At 35.7% G+C, this 23,664-nt stretch overlaps 2 protein-coding genes across 2 annotated transcripts; both read right to left on the minus strand.

The window, feature by feature from the left end:
* Positions 1–3,993: 3,993 nt before the first annotated feature.
* On the minus strand, positions 3,994–5,677 carry LOC140829880 (alpha-1,3-arabinosyltransferase XAT3-like). The gene is made up of 3 exons (XM_073193164.1): positions 5,517–5,677; positions 5,315–5,425; positions 3,994–5,204 (listed from the first exon to the last, which is right to left on the minus strand). Exons 1-3 carry the CDS (start codon positions 5,620–5,622, stop codon positions 4,006–4,008), a joined length of 1,416 nt encoding a protein of 471 aa, XP_073049265.1. The 5' UTR covers positions 5,623–5,677; the 3' UTR covers positions 3,994–4,005.
* Positions 5,678–17,986: 12,309 nt separating this feature from the next.
* On the minus strand, positions 17,987–21,736 carry LOC140828924 (endoglucanase 11-like). The gene is made up of 5 exons (XM_073191803.1): positions 21,477–21,736; positions 21,156–21,368; positions 20,489–20,689; positions 19,790–20,050; positions 17,987–18,751 (listed from the first exon to the last, which is right to left on the minus strand). Exons 1-5 carry the CDS (start codon positions 21,732–21,734, stop codon positions 18,080–18,082), a joined length of 1,605 nt encoding a protein of 534 aa, XP_073047904.1. The 5' UTR covers positions 21,735–21,736; the 3' UTR covers positions 17,987–18,079.
* Positions 21,737–23,664: the final 1,928 nt, after the last annotated feature.

Here is a 23,664-nt window from a genome sequence, read left to right on the forward strand (position 1 = left end):
GAAGATAGGATTGATAATATTCATTAAAATCTATATAATATTCATAATATTTTATTTAACAGCTGATAAAATTAATCTGAAAGCAAATTGACCAATATAGTGTCATCCTTTCACAGCTTTATCTTATTAATAGAATACTCTTCAGGGTACCGGTAGAGATGCAGATGAACCGAGCCAACTCGAATTCGGCTCGTTTTGAAATTTATTATGTTTGTGAACAGTTCGAACTCGGTTTTTTAATAGTTCGTTTAACATATTTAACAAATCAGGTCCGAGCTCGTTATCGAGCTCGTTAAGAGCATCTCCAACCCAACTCCAAAATGGAGTATTCCTTCATTATAGAGCATCAATTCTCCTCCAACCCATCTTCATTCCTCTACTCCATTTTAGAGGAAGGAATAGTAATCCTCTAAAAATGGAGGATAAATGTTTAAATGGAGGATGCAAATGGAGGATGGGTTAATTACAAAATTGTCATCATGAAAATTGCAATATAACCCTTGTAGTTTTATCAAAATTTTTGGCAAATTTTTTAATTATTTTCGAATTTTTTATTTATTTTTAATGTTAAATATTTTTTGGCCATTTTTTTAATTTCGAATTTTTTAAATGTTTTTAATTTTAAATAATTTTTTTGTCCATTTTATATTTTATATTTCGAATTATTTAATTCTGAAAAATTTATTTTAATTGTTTTATTTTTTTGCATGAATTATTTATAATTTACCATTTATAATAGTCACGAAATAGAATTAATGAACAATGTAATGACAAAAAAATTACATAACATAATTTACTACAAACATTTATTATCGATTTAACTTAACTTGATAAACATGCAATATTTGTAGACATAATAAAGTAGACAATAAAGAAACACACACAACAATAAAGATAAACATATCACCAAAAATAAAAATAAAAACACACACAACAATAAAGATCAACGTCATTTGTTAATTTGGCCAATAGTGTAGCTCCCCCTGCTAACTATGTCATACAAGGAAAAGAATATACCATGGGATACTACCTAGCAGATGGTATATATCCAAAGTGGGCTACTCTAATGCAAACAATCCACAATCCACAAGGTCCAGAGAAGAAATATTTTGCAGCACGACAAGAAAGTTGTAGAAAAGATGTTGAACGAGCATTTGGAGTATTGCAATCAAAGTGGGCGATAGTCAGTTGACCTGCACGAGTTTGGAGCAAACAAGTGCTGCATGATATCATGACAGCATGCATTATAATGCATAATATGATTATTGAAGACGAAAGAAAATTGAATGTGCCAGTCACAGATTATCGCGAAACACCCATCCCAGATGTTGAAATGGCACGTGATGAGCATGTCCGATTTCAAGAGTTTCTTGCACGCCATCGTAAAATAAAAGATAAATCGGCTCACTATGCACTCCGAGATGCTCATATTGACCATTTGTGGGAGGAGTACAGTAATTCGGAATATTAGTATTTTTAATGGTCAATTTGTGTGTTGTTCTTTAAATCATGTGTCGTTTATGTTTGTCTTGATTTATATTTTATGTCTGTTTGATGAATGTTGTCTTTTGTTTGCAATGTATTGTTTTAAATAAACGAGTCGAATACACATGTAGTTGTGTTATGTTTAGCGAATTATTTAAGTTTAGTTAAATAATAAACGAGTCGAATGAAATATTTGGTAAGATTTAAAATATATGGGTTGAAAATGAAATAAATTAAAAAAATAGAGTATTTCTTAATATTTAAAGGAAATGGGTTGAAAATTAAATAAATTAAAGAAATAGAGTATTTGGTAATATTTAGAGGATATGGGTTGGAGAAGGTTTTTGAAAATAGAGATCGTGAATCTCTATTTTAGAGGATAGAGGATGAAAAATAGAGGATATGGGTTGAAGATGACCTAAACAAGCTCGTTTTCGAACTCAAGCATGCTTGCATCCATTTAAGGGTGTGATAAATATTTTGTAGTTTTCAATCACTCTCATTTTTCTAAGTTAATCGTTGTTACACAATACTCAAAAGCCGAGCCAAGTCGACAGTAGCATGCTCGAGTTTGGCTCGTTTTGAAATTACTAAACTCGTGAATAGCTCGTTTTTCATGTTTAACGAGTCAAATCCGAGTTCATTAAACAAGCTTGTTTTCGAGCTCGAGGTGTCACTATCCTTTTATAGTTTTAAATCACTCCCATTTTACTAAGTTAATTGTTGTTGCACAATACTCAGAAGTCGAGCCAAGTCGAGAGGAGTGGGCTCGAGCTTGGCTCTTTTTTAAATTACTAAGCTCGTGAATAGCTCGAGCTCGGTTCTTTAAAAACCCGTTTATCATGTTTAATGAGTCAGATCCGAGCTCGTTTTTGAGCTCGTTAAACAAGCTCGCTTTGGAGCTCGAGCATTCTTACATTTAAGGGGTGTGATTATATAAAATTTTCAATCACTCTCATTTTACTAAGTTAATCGATTTCGACCAATACTCAAAGCCCAATAAGCTAGCCGAGCTTGAGCTCGAGCTCGTGAATAAGCTTACGAGCTTACGAGCCGAATACTATTAATCTTGAGCTCGACTCGATAAAATTTTCGAGCTCGGCTCGATAACCTTAACAAACGAATTCGAACGAGCTTTTTACCGAACCGAAATCTGAGCAGCTTGCGAACGACTTGGTTCATTTGCGTTCCACTTGGCAAATGAAACTATAAAATAACACAAAGACCAACTCAAATAGAGGCATAGTGGAACACAAATGAAAAAAGGACAAGGACAACTCAAATGAAACAAGGACAAGATTTGGGATTCCAGCACAAAATGTTCAACTTACAAAGGAGACCCTTTCTTTGATATTCAGCCCTTCTTCAGTTCCAGCAACTCGCAGGTACATTAGTCTGTTTTACGCAGAAAAAAACAAATATCATATATAGATAATTCTGAAACAGGAATATAGAGATACCAATGGATTCTTTCAAAGAATCACCACACAGACTGCATGTAGATGAAATGATATGTCCTAATCTTGTTACTAGCTAGATCAGCTAAAATTTTAATGAATCTTACATACGAAAGCAGGGTAGAAAGAGACGTATGCCCACCAGAAACAATCGTTTAATGCCTGATAGAACATATTTTACACACTTAATTCTTTTAATAAAGTTACTGGATTATGTTGTCCTTTACTGGTTGAATTATTGGAATATAAATTTAAACGTTCTTTATTCATGTACCAAGGTTTGGAATGCAAGTCAAAACAAATGGAAATTTTAGCAAACATAATGACTCCAACTCAGGCATTTCACATCTCCAGAGCATCGAGCAAAAATATTCCCTGTGGAAGCTCCATAATCGTTATCAGACTTCAGATTTCTTATTAAGCAATTGTTGGTGACATTCCTATGGCAAATTTTCAATCAGAGGCAGCAGGGATCAGATAAAACTTAGTAAAACGATTTAAACTGGTCGAAATCGCACCTGAGGTTCGGCGTCCGTTTCGCCGACTTCTTCCATTGTTCCGGAAGCATTTTAAATTTTCACTAGCTTTTAAAAATATTCAATTTTCCCTTAAAAAAAAAACATTCACTGAAAAAAAATACAAGGGTTCTCTTAATTTGCGATGTACACAAACTTTTGATCTTGATTTGTACTTTACGATTTTTATCAATAGTATGTCATATCAATATCAAGATATTAATTATTACGTCTAAAAACATATCAATATAATATAGTAAGATAATTCAAGATAACAGATTATAAATGAAATTTGACAACACAAATACCTAAAATCGCAAAATGTAAGTATGTAAGACCGAATTACAATTTCTCTTTTAAAAATTGAGATATTTGAAGAAAATACCAATTAGTGATCACGTGACTCAATCAAAATAACAAGCCTACACATTCAATAACAATATTGTTGAAGTTTTTATATAATTTCTATATTTATATTAAATAAATAGTATTAAATATAACAATCAGATTGAGACTGATATTCTTTTACTGACAAATTTAATCTATTTTCAATTAGAGCTGGGAATGACTTTCTGTCCACCTACAATATGTTGGCTTTGAGAGTCCGTTACCAATTCAAGTGCTTGAACTAGACTATTCTCCCTAAACCTCGCAATATTCACCCTGACATTTGGTTGATCGAGATACACTTTTTGCACTTCTTGATATCCCTTCGCGTACACGGAGCTGGAGTTAACGATCACCGCATGATATCGCCCGTATAGCTCAACGAGTGAGCTTTCTTCCGGCTCCATGCTATACGGTACGTAATGCACGCCCATGGCTGGAGCTGGATTGCCGAAACAATACGAGGACGCAGATTCCAAGCCCAGCAATTCCAGCTGCACCATAACCCCGCCGGCAGGCAGGAATAATTCGTTCGTCAGACCAGCTCCATGTACTCCAACTAGTACACTGCACGAGTTAACGATTCTTGAAAATGTAGTCATGTTTGCGACCATTGCATCTCTCCCGATGATGACACGAAATCCCATTTCTTTAATCATGGCAACCATTTCGTCTTCATTGAGAAACCTCCTTGTTTTTGTGCGAGACAGAAGCAGTAGGGTGGGGCTTTTTATCTGGGAAATATTGGTGTTTTCCAGGTTGAATGTTTCTCTAAGAAACTGTTTGAAATCAGTCATCGTGTAGTCTCCTGGAACTTTCTTGGGATCTAGGGTCAGCACATCGTGATACGTCAGGCCAATGATCGATCCTGTAAAGCAATGAATGCTTCTATTTTCGGCTGGATTCATGACTTCGTAAGCCGACAATCTGGACAAAACCGGTCTGAATTTGTCCACGAACGAGGAATTGTAATCGTCCAGGATGATCAGAACCCGGGATTTGAGATGGTTGGAAGTAAGGAACAAGGGGATGATCAAATCGCTGAATTCGTGGAACGTGTTTCCTATGTAGGCCGAGGAGAAGATCAGAGCTGGGACTCTGTGGTTGACTTCGCACTCCGGAACTGGATTGTGATTCCCGTGCAAGATCTTGACAGGTTTGATATGTTGAAGGAAGTTGTTTTCTTGTCTTCCATATGGCCTAACGTTGGTTTCTTGAACTTCCTGATCAGAGGGAATGTGAACTGTAATATTACTACTTCTGGTATCAATTCTTACAGGTTGACTTGCCACACAAAGTAGAGAGAATTCAGACGAATGACACGCGAACCCTTTCGTTTCAAGATTTCTTCCTTCTTCTCCTGCTCGATAAACATACACACGAATCCACAAAAACTCAAAAAAGAATTAAAATTTGTAGCACATATATAACATGAATATTTGGATCCAAGAAACTCTGTGATTAACCAACCTCTAACAAGTCTTGACAGAGGGACTTTGAACGACTCTTGATGATCATCTTCTGCTGTTATGTTGATTCCGATAATTCTACGGCTATGAAAGGCGTATTCCGACTGTATCCCTGTGGTTTCAGTCAACTTTAACAGTGAATTACATGCAAAGAAATAGAAGAGAATCACAAGAAAAACAAATCAAGAGTGTTCGATAGTTACAGGTATTGAGATTCAGATGTCCCACGTGCAAATCACTGTATATTATGAGGAGGATAGGCAATAAGATTAATGGATATAGAGCAAAACGATGTCTTCTCTTCCCCATCTCCGTTATCAAGTCTTGGAATGCATCTCTTGGAACCCGTCCATATACGCAATAATAATAATAATAATAATAATAATAATAATAATAATAAGGCACGCATTTCATGCACTAGCTATTTCTACATTATTAATCAAGAGCAGATGTAATCGCTGCGACTCGGGTAAATCTCTATAATAATACAATAGCTAGTGGATAGTAATAGTTCGATAAATCACGTTAGACAAGTAATATGCACAAACTCGTCTCAAAAAATATTTATAGAAAAAATCGAACTCTTAATCATTATCAAATATTCACTTTTTTCGTCAACTGAAACACTAACGATCGAAAGTTATATATATTTATAGTTTCTAAAATAATCTCTTTTTTTTTCTTGAGAAGTGGTACGACGTTGGAATATGTATTATAGTACGTGGTCTTTAAATCTTTTAATATTTTTATATTTTTACACATGACCATGTTTGCTATATTATTCCTAAAATAACATTTTATACTAAATATTTGTTTTTTTTTTTTTTTTGAAAACACTGTTTTTTCCATTAAATTAAAAGTATCGCGTGCTTTTGCCCAAAAGTACGCCAGATTTAGTCGTAAGACTACATGTTGTATTATATTGAAATGGGTAGTCAACTTTACATATTATATTGTATTATTAATATAATAGGTTAGTTGTACTCTACTCATTATATATATATATATATAATAAAGTATTTGATTTTAGAAAAAATGTAAATTTAAATTTAATAATTTGAAAAATACACCGAAAATAAAAAGTAAATTGAATTAAAATTTGAAATCTAAATCTAAATCTACTTAAATAAAAAAATGATATATGTTTTTAATTCATTCATTGTTTTTTTTAAATAATATAACTATTAAATCAAATCTCGGATTACATGGATCTAAATCTTATATTTCTGTTCAATATCACAAAATATCTATCCTTCAATAGATGCTCTAATCTCAAAACAGATCAACTTTATTGATAGTCATAATAAAACATATAAACTCTATTAATATTTATAATAAAAAATAACATTAATCGAAGTCCTGGTAAATGTCCGGGCTTTGGCAAATGAGTTAATCTAATGTGAGACCGTCTCACGGATCATAATCTGTGAGACGGGTCAACTCTACCTATATTCACAATAAAAAATAATAATCTTAGCATAAAAAATAATATTTTTTTATGGGTGACCCAAATAAGAGACATGTCTCACAAATACGATCTGTGAGACCGTCTCACAGAAGTTTTTGTCTGGACGAATCCACTCTTGTTACGGTCAACGGCCTATATTTAGACTCTCACGTGGGGTCCACTGTAGGGTCGAAAATTTGTAGGAAAAAGTCATGGGAAAATTTTGTTTCAGTACCCATTTGACCCTTTTCTTTCCCTCAACTCCCTCCTAGTTTCCACTTTCCAAATTTACCCTCACCTATATCTTTAAATAATTGATTTTTTTTTAAATTTAATGGCCCATCATGCTTCCGTAAAATAAAATTAAATATTTTACCTCTTTGACCGGAGTACCACCGAGTTATATCCACCGTATTTTACAGACTGCTCCTCACAGCCCAACCACGCGATCGCAACCGATGGTTACCGACGCAGATTCCTTCAGCAATACTTGGCACAACTCTAATTCGTTTCCTACCTTAGAGTGTATAATAAAATATAAAATTTTGAAAATAATACATGAGAGGGGCTGAGAGCAAAAATTTCTTTTATTCAAACACAAACATTTATTTATTACATAGTAACCTCCTGTAGAGGAGGAGAAACTTGTTTAACTACTCACAGTAGCTGAACTCCCTACACACATAAACTTGAAAGAGAAAATATTACAAATGGTTTGAAGAAAAATGAAGAGGTTGATCGATGCCTTCATCTTTCTTCTGCTTCCTTATTTAAAGAAGGCTTCTTCGGATTTGAAACTCGGACTTCAAATCTTGATAAGCCTTTACAGCTTGCTTGGGGACCATATAGTGGTTGAGTGGTCCCTTCATGACCCGTCTTTTTCTAGATTATTAATCTAGAAATTAACTTTTCATCTTCTTTGATTTCGTTGAGAAACCAGTGTCGATGAGTATGTAGGATATCTGCGGTAATCGGATCTCCCTTTTCCTGGAATCACTGAACCAGCCATTTAAGAGCTTCTGCTTCTTTTCTTTTATAACTGATTCTCTTTTTCAAAACTTTTAGATATACTCGATACATCTTCAAGTTTTGCTTGGGTGTGATTTACTGGTTCCAGTCTTTCTTATTTATAGATAAAATTTCGGGAGCAGTTATCTTGCCTTTTCTTCATTGGATTCTTTTTAGTTTTGGTATCCAATGTTTTCTTTTCGTTTTCCACTTTTATTATTAGTGGTTAACGAGTCACCTACCACCTAATATTGGTGGTCCTTGTCCTATTTTCCACCGATTATTGGTGGACCTTGAATTCCACTAACATGATTTTTCACATGGTGGTCCTTCTTTTCTTGGTGGGATGCTCACATGTTCCATTTAACTTTGTCGAGGAATCTTTGGCTTTCGGTTTCCTCGAGGAAAACGTGAATGTGGTCCATCCCCACTTGTACTGGTATCGGTAAAGTGTTTCCGATCAGATCTCGGCTTGAATCCTTTACCGAATTCCGGTTCCTTCTGGTTTTGGCATTCTGGACAGATGTTTTCAGACCATCTTCCTACATGTGCCATATTACAGAATTTCCGACGAGTTTCTTTACTTGCCGGTAGCTTGCTATTCCACAAAAGATTTCTCTTTTTCTCGAATAAATCTTCTGCAAAACTTTTTGTTTTTCCTGTCATGGTATTTAACAGGAATGATCCGTTCACTGAATGATTATAAAATTTGAACGGAAACTTGACTTTGTCCATCTCAGTGAGACAGACCCATAGACCCCAAGCTCTTCTGGTAGACATATCATCATCAGAAATTGAAGCAACCAGGGGTGTTTCTTCTGTTGGAGGATCCTTGATAAATTTTTGAACATTAGTATCTGGCCTCCTTAGCTTGATGAAGTGAAAGGCTTCGTGAGAACCTTTCCCTGCTGGTTCTGGTGCTGCACTGAAAAAGTGTAGCTCCAAAACATCTCCTCTGGACAAATAATCATTATTCGCCCAAGTTTTGTGAACAGCTTCCTGGATCCATTTTGGTAGACCTGATATCTCCGAAAAGCTGGGTGATGTAGTATAAACTGAGGCAAGAGCCCCAAATTCATACCATGCTTTAACCTCCTTTGGATATGAATTTTGTTTCATCCATACCCTTGGATATTTCCCTGAAACATCAACCCTATTGGTAGCTGGGTTAATGCCAATTCTTGTTTTTAATTTCTCCCAATTCTGTTGGTAAACCTGAAATGGAGAAATTATACCTTCGTTATTACCAATCTTAGCTTTGCTTTTGTCAATACGAGGCCTAAGGTTGATCTCTCCCTCTTCAATCCCCGAGGTGGAGGGTTGACTTGAAGACTCAAGATAAGGATCAGGAGCCTCAATTTTTGTTTCAGCCGACTCATCTGGTGATGATCCCGACTTAACACTTGTGCAAGGGGTATTTGAATCCCCCGCTACAGGTCTAGAGTCATGTACTCGAAAACTCTCCATTTGGGAAACCAGTGGTTTCTCAATGCCTTGGAGGATAGGCATTTGCATTACAGACCATAACTGAGTATATGCCTGTAAACAACCTGTAATTCGATCAGAGACAATTCTCTTATCAGCTTGTTGTAGCCTTCCCGCAACTTCTGCGTTAACGGCCAACTTGTTAAACTCGGTTTGAAGCATTTCAAGGTGTTCCCTCAAATGCCTCTGCATCTTGATAATAGCATCAATGTCAATGCTGTCCATCTCTTGTTAAAAAATCTGCAAGAATATTTTCATGAGATTTAATTATCACAATATCAAAAATATAATTCTGACATAGTGCTTGCCATCGTAATAATCTAGCTTTCTCAGGTTTAGACTCAATTCTATTCCTTAAAAAAGCTTTAACTTGTGTGTTATCAACTTTCAAAGTAAATTTCTTTGCAAGTAGAAATAATGGTCATTTTTCAAAAGCTCTCTTTACTGCATAAAATTCTTTTCGTTGATATGCCATCTTATGACTTCTGCATCTGAGAATAACCCACTACAATATCTGCATGGTTGTTCTCCATCTGGGGTGAGCTTAGTAAGAACTGCTGCCCACCAATGATCACTGGCATCAGTATATAACACCAGATCATCTTCATCTTGAGGAATAGCCATTTTCGGAAGATTCTTGCAAACCTCCTTTAAATGGATAAGTCCTTTTGTGTGTTCGTCTGTCCATATAAATCTAGCATCTTTTTTCAACAATGGACTGAACACCTTCCTGTGTTTTGCTAGGTTTTTGATAAACATCCCAGCAAAATTAACAACTCCTAAGAAACTTTGAAGTTGTTTCTTGTCTTTGAGATTTTCTGGAAAATTATGCACTTTTTCCACTATGTGTTCTTGCAGAATTATTCCTGACTCATCGATTTCAATTCCGAGGAATTCAATCTTTCTTGTAGCAATGACTGCTTTCTTTTCAGATAAAACCAGTCCTTATTTCTTGCAAACATTAGAGAAAATCTCTAAATGCTTTACATGTTCATTCATATCTTTAGATGCTATTAAAACATCATCGATGTAAACAAACATAAACTTAAAATAATCTTTAAAAAGATTATCCATTTTTCTTTGAAATATCTGGGGTGAATTAGCCAATCCCATTGGTAATACTTCCCAAATATAATGTCCTTGAGGTGTGGAGAAAGCTGTGAATTTCTTGCTTTCTTCTTGCATCCGAATCTGATAGAATCCAGACTTGCAATCAAATTTAGAGAATATCTTGGCATTGCGAATGCAACTAATCAAGTGTTCTCTACTAGGTATAAAATACCCATCAAACTCCAGAATCTTATTAATTTCTTGATAATTAATAACTAATCTGGGTTTTCCTCGTTTAATCTCACTATGATTTCTTACCAGAAAACCTGGACTGCTGTATGGTGACATACCTGCTTTGATCAATCCAAGGTCCAAATGTTCCTTGATTATAATCTGCATATCCCTTTGATCAATGATGTTCATTGGGATGGGTTTACAACGGACAAATTCATACTCTTTGCCTTCCTTAATCTTAAGGCAAGCCCTGAGTTGATTTCTGTCCCACCATGCCAAGGGATCTTCATTGTAATTTTCTTTGATCCTTTTCTTGACATCTTCCAGTGATACCTTAGATTCAAACTCTACTTCATTTGTCTGTAGAGTTATCTTAAGGAATTCTATATCTTCTGGTTGGAGTTCCTTATCTGCTCTCAACTGGAGCATTGTTTCTCCAAACCGTCTAGAATCCTTCATTTTTGGGTTCAGAAGTTTTCCTGAATCACCACGCTTGCTGCGAAACTGGATTGGCAATTTTCTGTAAAATGCCTCTCTAAGTCTCTGGACTATGATTTTGTGAGCACATGGTGTTGTGAACACTAATCTCCTAGTCTCATTTTCTTGAGTATATGACTTGAACATTTGTAGGAAATTATTTCCTAACAATATGTCAGCTCCTGTATTATGAAAATAAATTGGTGGTGTCTTTACCTTGTACCAAGGTGTTTGTCCCGCACCGCCAATCATAATTTCAGTCATCTTAATCCCTTTACATAAGATTAAGATTCTTCTGGAAAAATCTCTTCCAGCAATCTTGGATAACTCTTCTTCCAAATTATTTGGAAAGACTCCTCGTTTTGCTGTACATATTCCAGCACCTGAATCAATATATGCAGCAAAGTATTCCGCCTTATATTGTTCATATAACATTCCTACTGGAATGTATATGGTGAATGGGCTTGTGTTCATTGGATTTTCCACATTTTATCTTCTGCCATAAACTCCATTCCATGCTCTAGACGTTTCTAAGGTTTGTGTTCCTCGAGAAACTCTAGTCCAAGAATCAGTCGATCTGATTCTTTCCCTGGAATTCCTTGAATATTAACCTCCAATTTTCCGATATTAATCAGTCCTTGGTAAGTTCCTATCATCGGTTGTTCCAAATAGTATATTGTATTACAAGGAAATTGATTTCTTTGCTTTGTAATGTCAAATACTATTTCTACCTCCTTCCACCCTTCTGGGCATCTAAGCTTTCCTATTGTAGAAAAACTTTGCAGCTCCTGTTGGGTTTCTATGACAGGCCTTTTATCCCATTTATAGCTTGTAATTATATCTCTTTGAAAAGATAGTCTTCTTGATTCCAGTCTAAGACTTTGATTCCTCTGTACAATCGGTTTGTCTTGGATCTGGATATCTGTTTCCTGTATTAAAGGAAACTCGACTCTTTCTGGATAAATTGCCTGAGCAACTTTTCCAAATATCTCAGGGATTTCAATAAACTCATTTCTAATAAACAGTTCAGAATGATGTGTATTAGATAGAGCATATGAAATTTGATAGGTAATAGAGTATGGCCTATTACCTTCTTTCATCAGCCTTTTTTCCTTGAAGTTCTGATGCAATGTCAAGGCTCGGCTGAAGTCTCGATCTGCCAGGTTGTAGGCTATCCTTGGATAGATTACTCCTACAATTTTTCCTGCACAGAGGTTTCCTGAGATTGTTCCCAGTACTGAATCTTGTAGATTCCCCATTCTTTTATCGCATATTGCAATATCAATTGGTGAATCTATCTCTTCTTTGAAAGTAGCTTTTATCATAATTTGGATTGCTCCGATATGAATCCAGGACATAGTCCTTGCTACTTCTATCTTGAGTTTTTGTAATTCCTCCTTGATTTCTTCGGAAGGAATTAACTGCATCTCCATTCTATTTCCTGTAAGTTCCATTGGGAATGCCATTTCCCTTCTAGAAACTTTATAGATTAGATGATGCTTTCTGTTTCTTAGGCCAAGACTTCCTAAGAACTTTTCTACCTGTCCTGCAGAGAAACCTTGATATCTCTGTAGACTCGGATTTTCTCTCATGATTCTTTGAACCATGTTATGAGATATTGTTGTCTGACTGAAAAACCCAGACAGATCTTCATGTGTTTCGTGTCAAAACACCTCTTCTTCAGTCAGATTCTGATTCTGTTCCATCAGAGTCTTCCTGACTTAAGACTTCTTCTTCTTCATATATAATTTCATCTGAGGCGATGTCCTCAAATCGGTATACTTGAATAAGATCTTGGTAATAAACTGCTTATTCAATATCCGGGGTAGGATCAAAGCGTTTAATACCTCTGTTTTCATTTTCTGGACAGTTGGTCGAAATATGACCTCTTGCTCCATATGTCCAGCAATTACAATCCTTGAAACTTTCATTGGCTCTAGTATGAGCTCTTCTGAAAGTTTTCTTTGTAGGTGTTCTTCCTGTGCTTCGAGATGAACTCGATGCTTGGGATGATATCCTACTTCTTGATGGTCCACTTCTTTGTCCAGATTTATAAGATCTGGCTTTCTGTCTAGACCATATTGTTCTTGGTTTCCAAGAACTTTTGCCACTTCTAGCATAAGGATGAGATCTAAAATTTTTTCTCTTATGCTTCTGTGGTTTACTTCCAATGATTGTTGGAAGATCATTTTCCTTATAACACAAAGGAGTTCTTTTGTTGATACCCCTTAGTCGTTTGTAATTCTTTTGTAATGCTGCCATATGACACCATTCTGCCAGTTTTCCTTTAAGAAAAGAGGTTCTTCTTGCCAATGTATCTGGATTACCAGGTACGTATTCCCTTATGAGCATTTCTCTCCAAGGGCTTGGCATTTTTGCGAAGAAAAGCTGCATAGCTATATCTTCTTCGACTCCTGAATTTCATCTATATTTGGTGAATAACATAATGTATTCATCTACCAAACATATATCATGTAATTCAAGACTATACAGAGCTTGAGTGTATTTTTTCTTTTTCTCTGTATCTTGACTGTTGAAATAGTCTACCCCTATAAAGTGTGCTTTGAATAGGGTAGCCATCTTTCCAGCGATCTCACTAAGAGATTCCCCAACTAGGACTGACTCTTTCATGTCTGATGAAGTCATGTCCCAAACAATTTTCACTGATCCCATAAGACTCATTTCCAAAAGTTTAATGAATCCCTCTTTGTTGAGATCAAGTGTTCCTGCTGCAATTCTCATAGCAGATGTCCAATCGTCTATGAGATCTTCTCTGTTTTTGAAGTCCAATACATCAAGGTTAAGCATAACCCCGTAAGGATGTATAGGATCTAAAACTGTTTTCTCATAGGGTGTTTGGTGCAAAGGAATTTGAGTTCTCCTTGCCCTTGTTCCCGCTGGGTGTGATCCTCCACCAGTATGGAAATCAGTCTGAGATTCTCTCATATTTACATTATGAGAACCCATACTTTCCCTTAGTGGTTCCTGAGAGGATGACCGGGTTATTGCAGGTGGTGTTTCACCTACTGCTGTGTTCATCTTTAGATCTACTACTTTGAGATTTGCGAAAGATTCCGCAAGCTCTTGTAGATCCTCCAAACCAATCCTTTCTAAAGTTGTCATCAGATCAATTTATTTTCTGAGACAGACTTGATTAAATTGATCATCTTTTCTTCTTCAGTTAAAGGTTTTGACACCACTCTGGCCTTCCCTTGTTGATGTAACAAAGGTTCGGTACCAAAGGATGGTGGTAACCAACCTCCTGAAGTACGTCTACTAGAACTTGGTTGTTGTTCTAGTCTCTGAATTCTTGTTTGAATATCCTTTAAGGTTACAAGAATTTCTTCTTGTTTCTCTAGGATTTTCTCAACTCTTTGAGGTACATAATATAGCAAAGTGCCATAACTTTGTACCGTTTTCTGGATCTCTCTAAGATCTGACGATAGCTTAGAGGAATCGGGTACTATCTCCAGAAACTTATTGTTCTGAATCATAACTTTACCTGATATTTTACCTGAGGGTGCTGATGCTTCCCTTCCGGCTCCTGAGATCTAACAATAGTTAGATGCACTTGTTTATATTCCAAAATTTTGGAATATCCCTTGTAAATTATTTTTCTCGAACCGTAGTTCGGATTCATAATTTTTTTGAAATTCTCTTTCTCATACATTTAGTTACTAGTAATAATAAAATTTGTGTTTGAAATAAATTAACCATACGCTCTGATACCATTTTCGAAAGCGCGGGATCAATTATCATTTAAATAGGGTTAAGGGTATTTTTGGATTTTAAAACTTGTTTTTATCTCTCGAGGTAGCTAAGTCAAAATGGGTTTGGATTGGGGACTGAACCCCAATTCTTCCAAAAGTCATTGAGTACTATTTTGGATCTCACGAGGGGGTAAAGGTAATTCGTTTGGTTTTCTCAGGACAGCAGCCAGCAGCACGGCGATCTCGAAATCGAAGGTATTTTACTTTCTCCCAATTTTATTGCTCGTATCTTAGATTGTTGTTGCTTCAATTCCATCTTCGAACCGTGTAATCGTGCGGATAATCTAATGTTCCAAACATCACGAAAGTATTCGGTAAAATGCGGCACGGGCTTTTGTAAATGTGCTTGATCAAATCGTGCTCCGAATGGGACATATTATATATTAAATCTATTGCAGCTTTACTCTAATTCAGTATTTGGTCCTGCCCACGTTAAAATTCTCCGTTTTGAAGTATCTTAAAACCAGCTACTGATATTGTGTTCGTTGGATTTGGGGAGGGAAAGATGAAGAAAGGAATCCACCCACAGTTGCAATGGATATCGTACGTGACCCCAAGCGGGAGGCTGATTAACGTTATGATGACCAAGATTCACCAGGTTGGCAAGGTGTACCATTTCCGAGCAAAGCGGCAGATGGCCCAGAGCATCGGGCAGATTGCCAAGTTCAAGCGTCGATATGGGCAGAAGGAAGAGGGAGGTGAAGAGAAGTGAATTTGTGGAGAATGGCTCGCACATTGTTTGAGATCTGGTGATGCTGCCTTTTGCATATTATCACTGTGATTCTTGGTTCACTCTAGAGAAACATAGGTACTTGTTAGCAGTGTTTAAGGTAGATTTTGGCCAAAAGATTATCGAAACTTGTGCCGAATTCAGGCCCTTAGCAGTGGCAGGTGACAAATGTTTGTGTGTGTTTTTTTTTTTTTTTGCGAAATATATAACATTCATGCCTATACATGAGCTACTCCATTCGCATATATCGGACAGTGTTGAACTACAATTCCTTGATATACCCTGCGTGCAGCTTGAATTTGGTCGATTAAAGGAGCCTCCAGTGCTCTCGGATGTGGTTGTTTAGGAGCCTGAGTGACCAGAAATATCTATTTCTACATTCCAAGTTTTACACTCATCTCTTGTGGCTACACCGCATAAACTTCAGCAATATTAAGCTTGAAATGTCCTGAGAGAATCCTAGCAGTTGCAAGTAATCACAAGATGTGATGCTAGCATGTGTATCCCCCGCCTTATTTTCCAATCTCTACAAGTTTACTTCAAGCAGCGCGGTCGAACCGGGAATTTTATGGGTCTGAGAGTTATTTCTAATTGAAATGGATGGATTTTTTTTAACCAAAGAATTTCACTCGTACAGTCTTTGATGTTTGGTTTTGTGGAGAAAATGATATGATCGTTTCAAACCTTGAAAATCTAGTCAATGTTAATAAGGTTATACACGAGGGAAAATGCTGAGAGGCAGACTGTTGTCAATCTCATGGCAATTTTTTGACCGATCGTCTTTATATTTTATTTTTTCCTAATAAGAAAGTTCATTTTATATTTTTTGAAAAACAAATGGTTCTGTTTTTTCATTTGGTTCTAAATTCGGAATTCGAAATTATTTTCTTAGAAAGTCGAAATAATGGGACAATACTATATATATATATATATATATATATATTATATATATATATATATATATATATATATATATATAAACACTTTGGATAGCCTAGAATGGACTTGTAACTAGTAGACGGTCCAATCCTTGAATTTATGGCTCGGCCCACGAAGACGGATTACCGTTTATGAAATAACGGACCACGTTCTATACATACGCATGCATACAGCATAACACCACGTTCATGTCCGACAGTAGTACTTTGCAAGTTGTGCCTGATTTCGGTTTTGACTAGGGATGGCAATTTCTTCGGAATTTGTTGGAAGATCCGATACTCGACTCGAATAGAAGAGGGTATGGAGGGATTTTTATATCCGATTAAATAATTGGATAATCGGGTATGGGGATTTTCGGATTTGGGTATGAAGACGGGTTTGATATAATCCGATCCACCTCCGACCCGAATACTCGTTTAAATTAATATATATATATATAAATATTTATATATAAAATAATTATATTTATTTATATTAAAGATTCATTTTCTCAAATTCAAGTAAATCGATACTTTTTCTTTTTTCTTTATATATATATATATATATATATATTAATTATATTTATTTATAATAAAGATTCATTTTCTCAAATCCAAGTAAATGGATATTTTTTCTTTTCTCTTTCATTTCACTTTCATTTTCACGTTTACGTTTCAAGGTTTTACCGTTTTTTTATTTTTCATCCAATTTCTCATCTTCTTCATTGGTAAGTTTATTCTATGTTTGACTTTAAAAATTAAAAAATAATTTATTTTTGTTAAATTACGTAATTTTGTTCAACTAATATAAACTATTTTTAGTATTTTATTAATTTTTTTATAAAGTTTACTTTGTAAATTTTTATCAATAATAATTTTTCTTATTGTTCATTTAAATAATTTTTAAATATTCATAACTTCATTGAAACAATTTAAATTTGAAAAAATTCAATTGTATATTATAATAGGGTATTTGGGTTAGGATATGGGTATAAGTATCCGATAATCCGATGGGTATGAGGATGTGGATGAAATTCAATCCACGATGGGTATGAGGATGAATTTAATAAATGAATATGAGGATGGATATATCAAATCCGACCTATACCATACCCATTGATATTCCTAGTTTGACCGCTTACAAAAATCAGACAAAAGATTGAGGTAACAAGGATTCGAACCGAGTTCCTAGAAGGGAAAAATAAAGTTGTCTATATGACTCAATTACATGTTCTTTCTATTAGTTATTTATTATTAAAGAATAAGTAAATGATTGAACTATGTTTTCACTAAAACGACTAATTTCATATTATAGTTGTGAAAATAGTATTATACTTTCGCCTTCATTATTTTCTGATATGATTTGTGTATGTAAAGGTAGTAATGAATCTTATTTTGATTTTCTTTCGAAAAAGCAAATGATTGACTACTCTTGAAAAACACGTGTAGGTGTTCCGATTTTTGATCCTTTTTTATTTCATCTTCCAGTGTCGGCAGAGATAACCCAGTAACCCGTATCTAATCTTTTTTGTCTGTGGTATATTTATTTTAATCGAAAGAGTTTGTTACAGTCAAATCTCATCTCAAATTTAAAATTTTTATGAGTAAATATAATTTGTGAATAAAAAAACAAGTTGTATACACTTGATTATGCAGTATAAACATTCCCTCCACTTGAAATGGAACCTGTAGTACTACTAGTCCTCTCCAGTGAATACAATTTCGCGAAAACCCCGACTAAGGGCGCTGAGTTGTAAGTACACGCCTCTGTCTGCATGAAGTTCCCTCTTCTATCCCTATACTCGTCCTCGCTATCGGGTCCACCCACGAGCGCTCCAACAAGCACGTTCGGGTTCGGATCATGTCGCCCATACCAGTTGTCGTACCCCTGCTTACACCCCAAGAACCCACCCGTTTTACCCTTCTGTAACTCCATGGAAGCTCCCCGGTGGTGGACCCTCTTGGGGTACGCGTATCCATAGCCAACCAAGTAGCTTAACCCCATGGGATTGGATCCCAAGATGTATCCCGCTTGCGATCTCACGAATGATAGGATTTTGTCGGGGGAAAACGATCCGGTGGGGCAGTTTAGGGTCTGGTTGGTGGATTGGAGATGGTGGGAGACGATGGTGAGGGAGAGTAACGCGGTGGAGACGTACTGCATGTTGTTCCATCGGCGGGTGTACATGAGCCCTCCGGGGGTGCGTCGCACGTTGGTGGCGTTGTTTGCGTTCAGACAGGCACATAGGTAATGTTCCGATTTTGAAGTGTACTGCTTGAGGATTTGCTTCTGGTCTTCACTTTTGTCTTCCGTCGGTATCTGCAGTAGTCAGTACCATGCAATGATGCCATGTATTTTGTTACAGAAGATAGAATCACCGACAAATGTACGATGTTTTATGTTAATTAAAATAAATTTCATTTTCATACCATAATAAAAAGATTTGAAATTCATTTCACATTGTGTAGCTAAAGATTAATGTTTCAGCAAAGACGGATTACATTTACTACAAAGAATGGACCTATTTGATATATCTTAAACATAGAATTTGTATGAATCAGAAATATAGAAGGGGTATAAAAGGGAAAGGGTACAATGGTATTTAGATTTTGAATTGACGAGGGATGGTGACGGGCTGAACTCAAAAGGTTGTCGAAGAACCCATACCAAATTTATTGAGAGGTTGGGTGTACAGGGGTGCCAAGTGACCCCATATAAGTGATTATGACTTGAAACATATATGTTGTCGTTGATGACTATTAGTTATCCCACATCGATTGGATAATGTACTTGAGAGTTATATATATATATATATATATAGAATTAGACAATCCTCTTCTATTGAGCTAGCTTTTGGGGTTGAGTAGGTCCAAGTCTTAATATTATCATGGTATCAGAGCTCGGGTTCCACCGTTATGTGTTGGACTGCTTATAATTAGGCCACCCGTTCTGCCCATAGTTGTGTCATTTGTAAACTTCACACTCTAAATGTTCGTTCCTGAACGTGAGAAGAGTGTGTTAGTTGTCCAACATCGGTTGGATAATATACATGAGAGTTGCATATATGGACTTGAACAATCATCTTCTCTTGAGCTGGCTTTTGGGGTTGAGTGAGCTCTAAGTCTCAATCTTATCAATCACTTATAGTTCATCTGACAAACAAGATTTTAAATCTAAGATTCAATTGTAACAATCCAAGCTAAAAAAAAAAAAATGGGTAAATTGTCTCGGAAAAAACCATGTTGGCGTAGCTATTTCCCACCATATTAGGCTCGTACTAGCAAAAAATTTCTTTCATATAATATAAGGGTAAGGGGTGGGGAAAAGAGATAAAAAAAAAAATGAAAAAGATGATACCATGGAAGCAAGAATTTGGAGGCCAGCATATTTAACATCCCAGCTGAATTCAGTCAAGGCCCAAGTGATCCCACCAAGAGAGTAGGCGTTTTGAATAGCAAAGTTGAAATAGTAGTTCTTATTATTGTCGGTAGCTCTGTAAAGCCAGAATGCCGCCCACAGCAATTCATCCATGTATCCACTCACCGACGCATAGTAACCCTTTGCTCCCTTTATACTCTTGTCATAATTCCCTCGATATTTCTCACTAAACTCAAACAGCTGCATGCAAAACATTTTTTTTATCAAAATTTAAATTAATTTTTAACAGCAACTTGATTAATTTCATCGGTTTATAAATTCTATGTAGGATGGAAATTAGAGAATTAAGAAGAGAAACATGGGATTAATTCTTGTTTTCTGGAAGTGAATATAATGAGATCTCAGATCATGTGCATATCAATTATTAGTTTATTTTTTATTTTATTTTACATAATAAACAAATGTTGTATGTGTAATATATGTGCTCTAGAAATGTCTAAAATAATTTATTTCGAGACAAGGGTCACTTGTTTTTTGTCTGATTAAGTTTGATGGAACTGCTAATGTTCCTAATAATTAATTTAGAATGTAATATTAGTAATTAATATCTAGCAAGATTACGACCAAATCTAGTTCCATCTATCTAACAACCTCATTAACTAACTTACTTTAACTTACCTGTTGTGCATGTTCCAAGAGAAGGTGGGAGTAATGTGGGTTCGTTCTCCTAAACACAATGGAAGCTGCCGCCATGGCCGCTGCAGTTTCTGCCGCCACATCGGAGCCGGGATTTTCCTCATCCACCTTGAAAGCTCGCCGCGAAGTAGTCATGTCCTCCGGACGCTGCCAGCACAGGTGGTCGGTGTCACCATCACCGACCTGAAAACAATATATCATGTTTTCTGAAATGGTTTTATATTTGTATTCCAATAATATTACATTTGCTGACACATAGTAAAACACAGATTCAGCGGCTGGTGGATTGCTTTCACAGAACTCGAGGTAAAAATTGGGCACTTGATTGGTTGATTTACGTTAGACTTCCGAATTTGTGTCTGAGATTCGAAGGCAAAAGAGAGTTGCTTTAGAGTAAAAGAAACAAGATTTGAAATTGTGGACCCAACCCGCACAAAATCTAGGCAGATTGCAAGTGGCCGATGAGTTCTATTTCGCAGCGTGATTGGGGGATTTAGCATAAATGTTTGATTTAGTCTTGATTCTTGAATCGATCGAAATCCCATTTCGGGAAGACAAAACAAAATAATTTGACAAACATGAGACCAAAATGAATTCATCAACTATATATATCGAACAGAATTTATGAATCTATAGACTAGTTATATACCTGTGCCCACAAGACATGAGGATGAGTGTGTGCCTTTATGAAATAATCAGTTCCCCACTTGATAGCTTCCAATGCATGCCGGAGTTCACCGGCCGCCGCGATTTCTTCCCGGAATTCGATCACTCCCCACGACAGCAACGTCACGGTAAAAGCCATAGGCAAACCAAACTTTACATTGTCGCCTGCATCGTAGTAGCCTCCCACCAAATCCACCTGTTCCAACATATATATCACAAGTGTGATCAACAGAAAGTGGTCCGCCTGGAGACCACATTGGCCTTGTAAACTTGTAAAAATCTAAAGTAATCAATCAACGCATACCCCTTGTTCAAGGCCGTCGGTGAGGCCGGAATGCTGACGCCACAGCACCCTCTGGTTGTACGGGAGGCGTCCGGAGCGCTGGGCCTCGAAGTATAGGAGGCTCTTGGACAGGGCTTCTCCATAGACGAAGGATTGAGAGATGGGAAGCGCGGGGAGAAGGGAAAGCATAAGAAGAAAGAAATGGTTAAGGCCGGTTCTGGGGAATTTGCATTGGGTCTTCTTCCCCATTGATTTTGTAATATTTTCTGCAACCAACATCTGTGTGTGTGTCTCTCTCTCTTTATATAGCATGGCAAGCCACGTGACCGTTTTTCATGAGAAATTTGTTGTGTGATTAGCACTTCTTTTGGATTAAATTGAGCAAGATTTTTTCAAGGTTGAATAATAATAAAACTTAAGCATGATTTTGTAATTCAATGGGATAATATCTTAATAGAGTATGTCTTTTGTGAGATGGTCTCACGAATCTTTATCTTTGAGACGGATTCACGTTACCGATATTCACAATAAAAAGTAATACTCTTACCATAAAAAGTAATATTTTCCCATGGATGACCCAAATAATAGTTGCATCTCACAAAATACAATCCATTGATGACCCAATTAATGACTACTAACTTTTAAAAATTGGTAGATTTTCTAGTCGACTCGAAAAATATTTGATTCGTATTATTGAATTTTAGCCGAACTCGAACATATTCGAACTTTTTCCGAGCCGAACTTGAGACTTAATAGTTTTGTTCGATAGCTTGCGAACCTTTATAGTTTATTAATAGAATATAATTAAATATTAAGTAAATAAATTTCGAATCTTTCGAATACTTATTTTCAAGCAATAATTCGCAAATATGTTCGAATTTTTCGTGTCGAACTTGAACTCTGGCTTTAATTCGAACCGAATTATAATCAAAAATTTTAAAATTTTTAAACTTCGAATCGAACTCGAATAAATCTAACTTGAAGTGAGGTATGTGTTGTCCAAGATATTGAATACAATACTAATGTGCACATAATAATTAATAAATATCAACACTCACTTGTCGCGGATGTCACAATCATTAGCTATTTATATTTCAAAATAAATTATGTGGGTTGTGATTTTAATTATCTATTATTATACTTCTTGAATAAATTATAGGTAGCTGCTAAATCTATAAGTGGGAACTTTTTCATTTATGCTAACAATATTTGACCGGTTGATTTATTTGAAGGTTGATAATTTGTTCGTTAATTAATATTAATTCAATAGTTTGGTTGCTTTTTGCAAAGCTGATTTAACTTTTAGAAATCAATATTTTTTAAACAAAAAAATTCTATACTATTCTACTTTGACATCAACTAAATATTACCATTTTCAATATCTTTATTGTATTGTTGTACCAAACTTTTTAGATAATTTATATATTCAATACATACATAAATAATCTTAGCATCTTAAAAATATGGGCGGATTCAGTGTAGTGAAAATACGATTTAATTAAATTTTATCGATAAAAAACGACCTTACCAGTTACCAAGTAATGAACTAGTTAGTTTTGCAGGGCACTCCATGACTCATGAAACAAACAACGAGAGGAGAGTGACAAAGGCCAAATTTCAAACGAGTATATCTCTTGTGATACGATCTCATGAATCTTTATCTATGAGACGGGTCAACCCTATCGATATTCACAATAAAAAGTAATATTTTTTCATGGATGACCCAAATAAGATATCTCTCTTACACAAGTTTTTGTCATTTTACACCGGACAAATAACTCATTTTCATCCCGTGTATGTATTTAGAAAATGCATTTGCTTTAATGATACAATCTAGGAGGATCATTCCGAGTAACTCCTCAACCTGGAGTTCCGCCTGAAGAAGCAGGGGCGGCGGTCTGGTACATGGAAACTTTACTAGAGCAGTGTTATAACATCATACGACCATTTGAAAATATAGTGTTTTTAAGAGGTATGATATTTACTCAAACTACCAGCTATTCAACAAGTCACAGAAGGCGATTTGTTACTTGTTGATTCAAACAAACAGCAGTTTCATACCACGATCAAGATCCTAAATTAGAATCATGCAGGAACCTCATACGGGTAAATTTCATCTTAGAAAAAATGGATTCTACTGTTAAGATGTGCAAAAAATGGGGAAAGTTTGAAGCCGATTTACATAATGAAAACCTGATTCCAGGAAAAT

The sequence above is a fragment of the Primulina eburnea genome, chromosome 4 (genome assembly GCF_022965805.1).
Source record: "Primulina eburnea isolate SZY01 chromosome 4, ASM2296580v1, whole genome shotgun sequence".
NCBI classification, from domain to species: Eukaryota; Viridiplantae; Streptophyta; class Magnoliopsida; order Lamiales; family Gesneriaceae; genus Primulina; species Primulina eburnea.

Excerpts from the sequence above, each read along its gene's own strand:
- LOC140829880 (XM_073193164.1), bottom strand. The coding sequence starts at position 5,622 with ATGGGGAAGAGAAGACATCGTTTTGCTCTATATCCATTAATCTTATTG. Across the intron at positions 5,426-5,516 it reads ACATCTGAATCTCAATACCT|GGATACAGTCGGAATACGCC; the intron begins GTAACTATCGAA and ends CTGAAACCACAG. Across the intron at positions 5,205-5,314 it reads TCTGTCAAGACTTGTTAGAG|GAGAAGAAGGAAGAAATCTT; the intron begins GTTGGTTAATCA and ends TTTATCGAGCAG.
- LOC140828924 (XM_073191803.1), bottom strand. The coding sequence starts at position 21,734 with ATGTTGGTTGCAGAAAATATTACAAAATCAATGGGGAAGAAGACCCAA. Across the intron at positions 20,051-20,488 it reads TCTTGGAACATGCACAACAG|CTGTTTGAGTTTAGTGAGAA; the intron begins GTAAGTTAAAGT and ends TTTTGCATGCAG. Across the intron at positions 18,752-19,789 it reads TCCAAATTCTTGCTTCCATG|ATACCGACGGAAGACAAAAG; the intron begins GTATCATCTTTT and ends TGACTACTGCAG.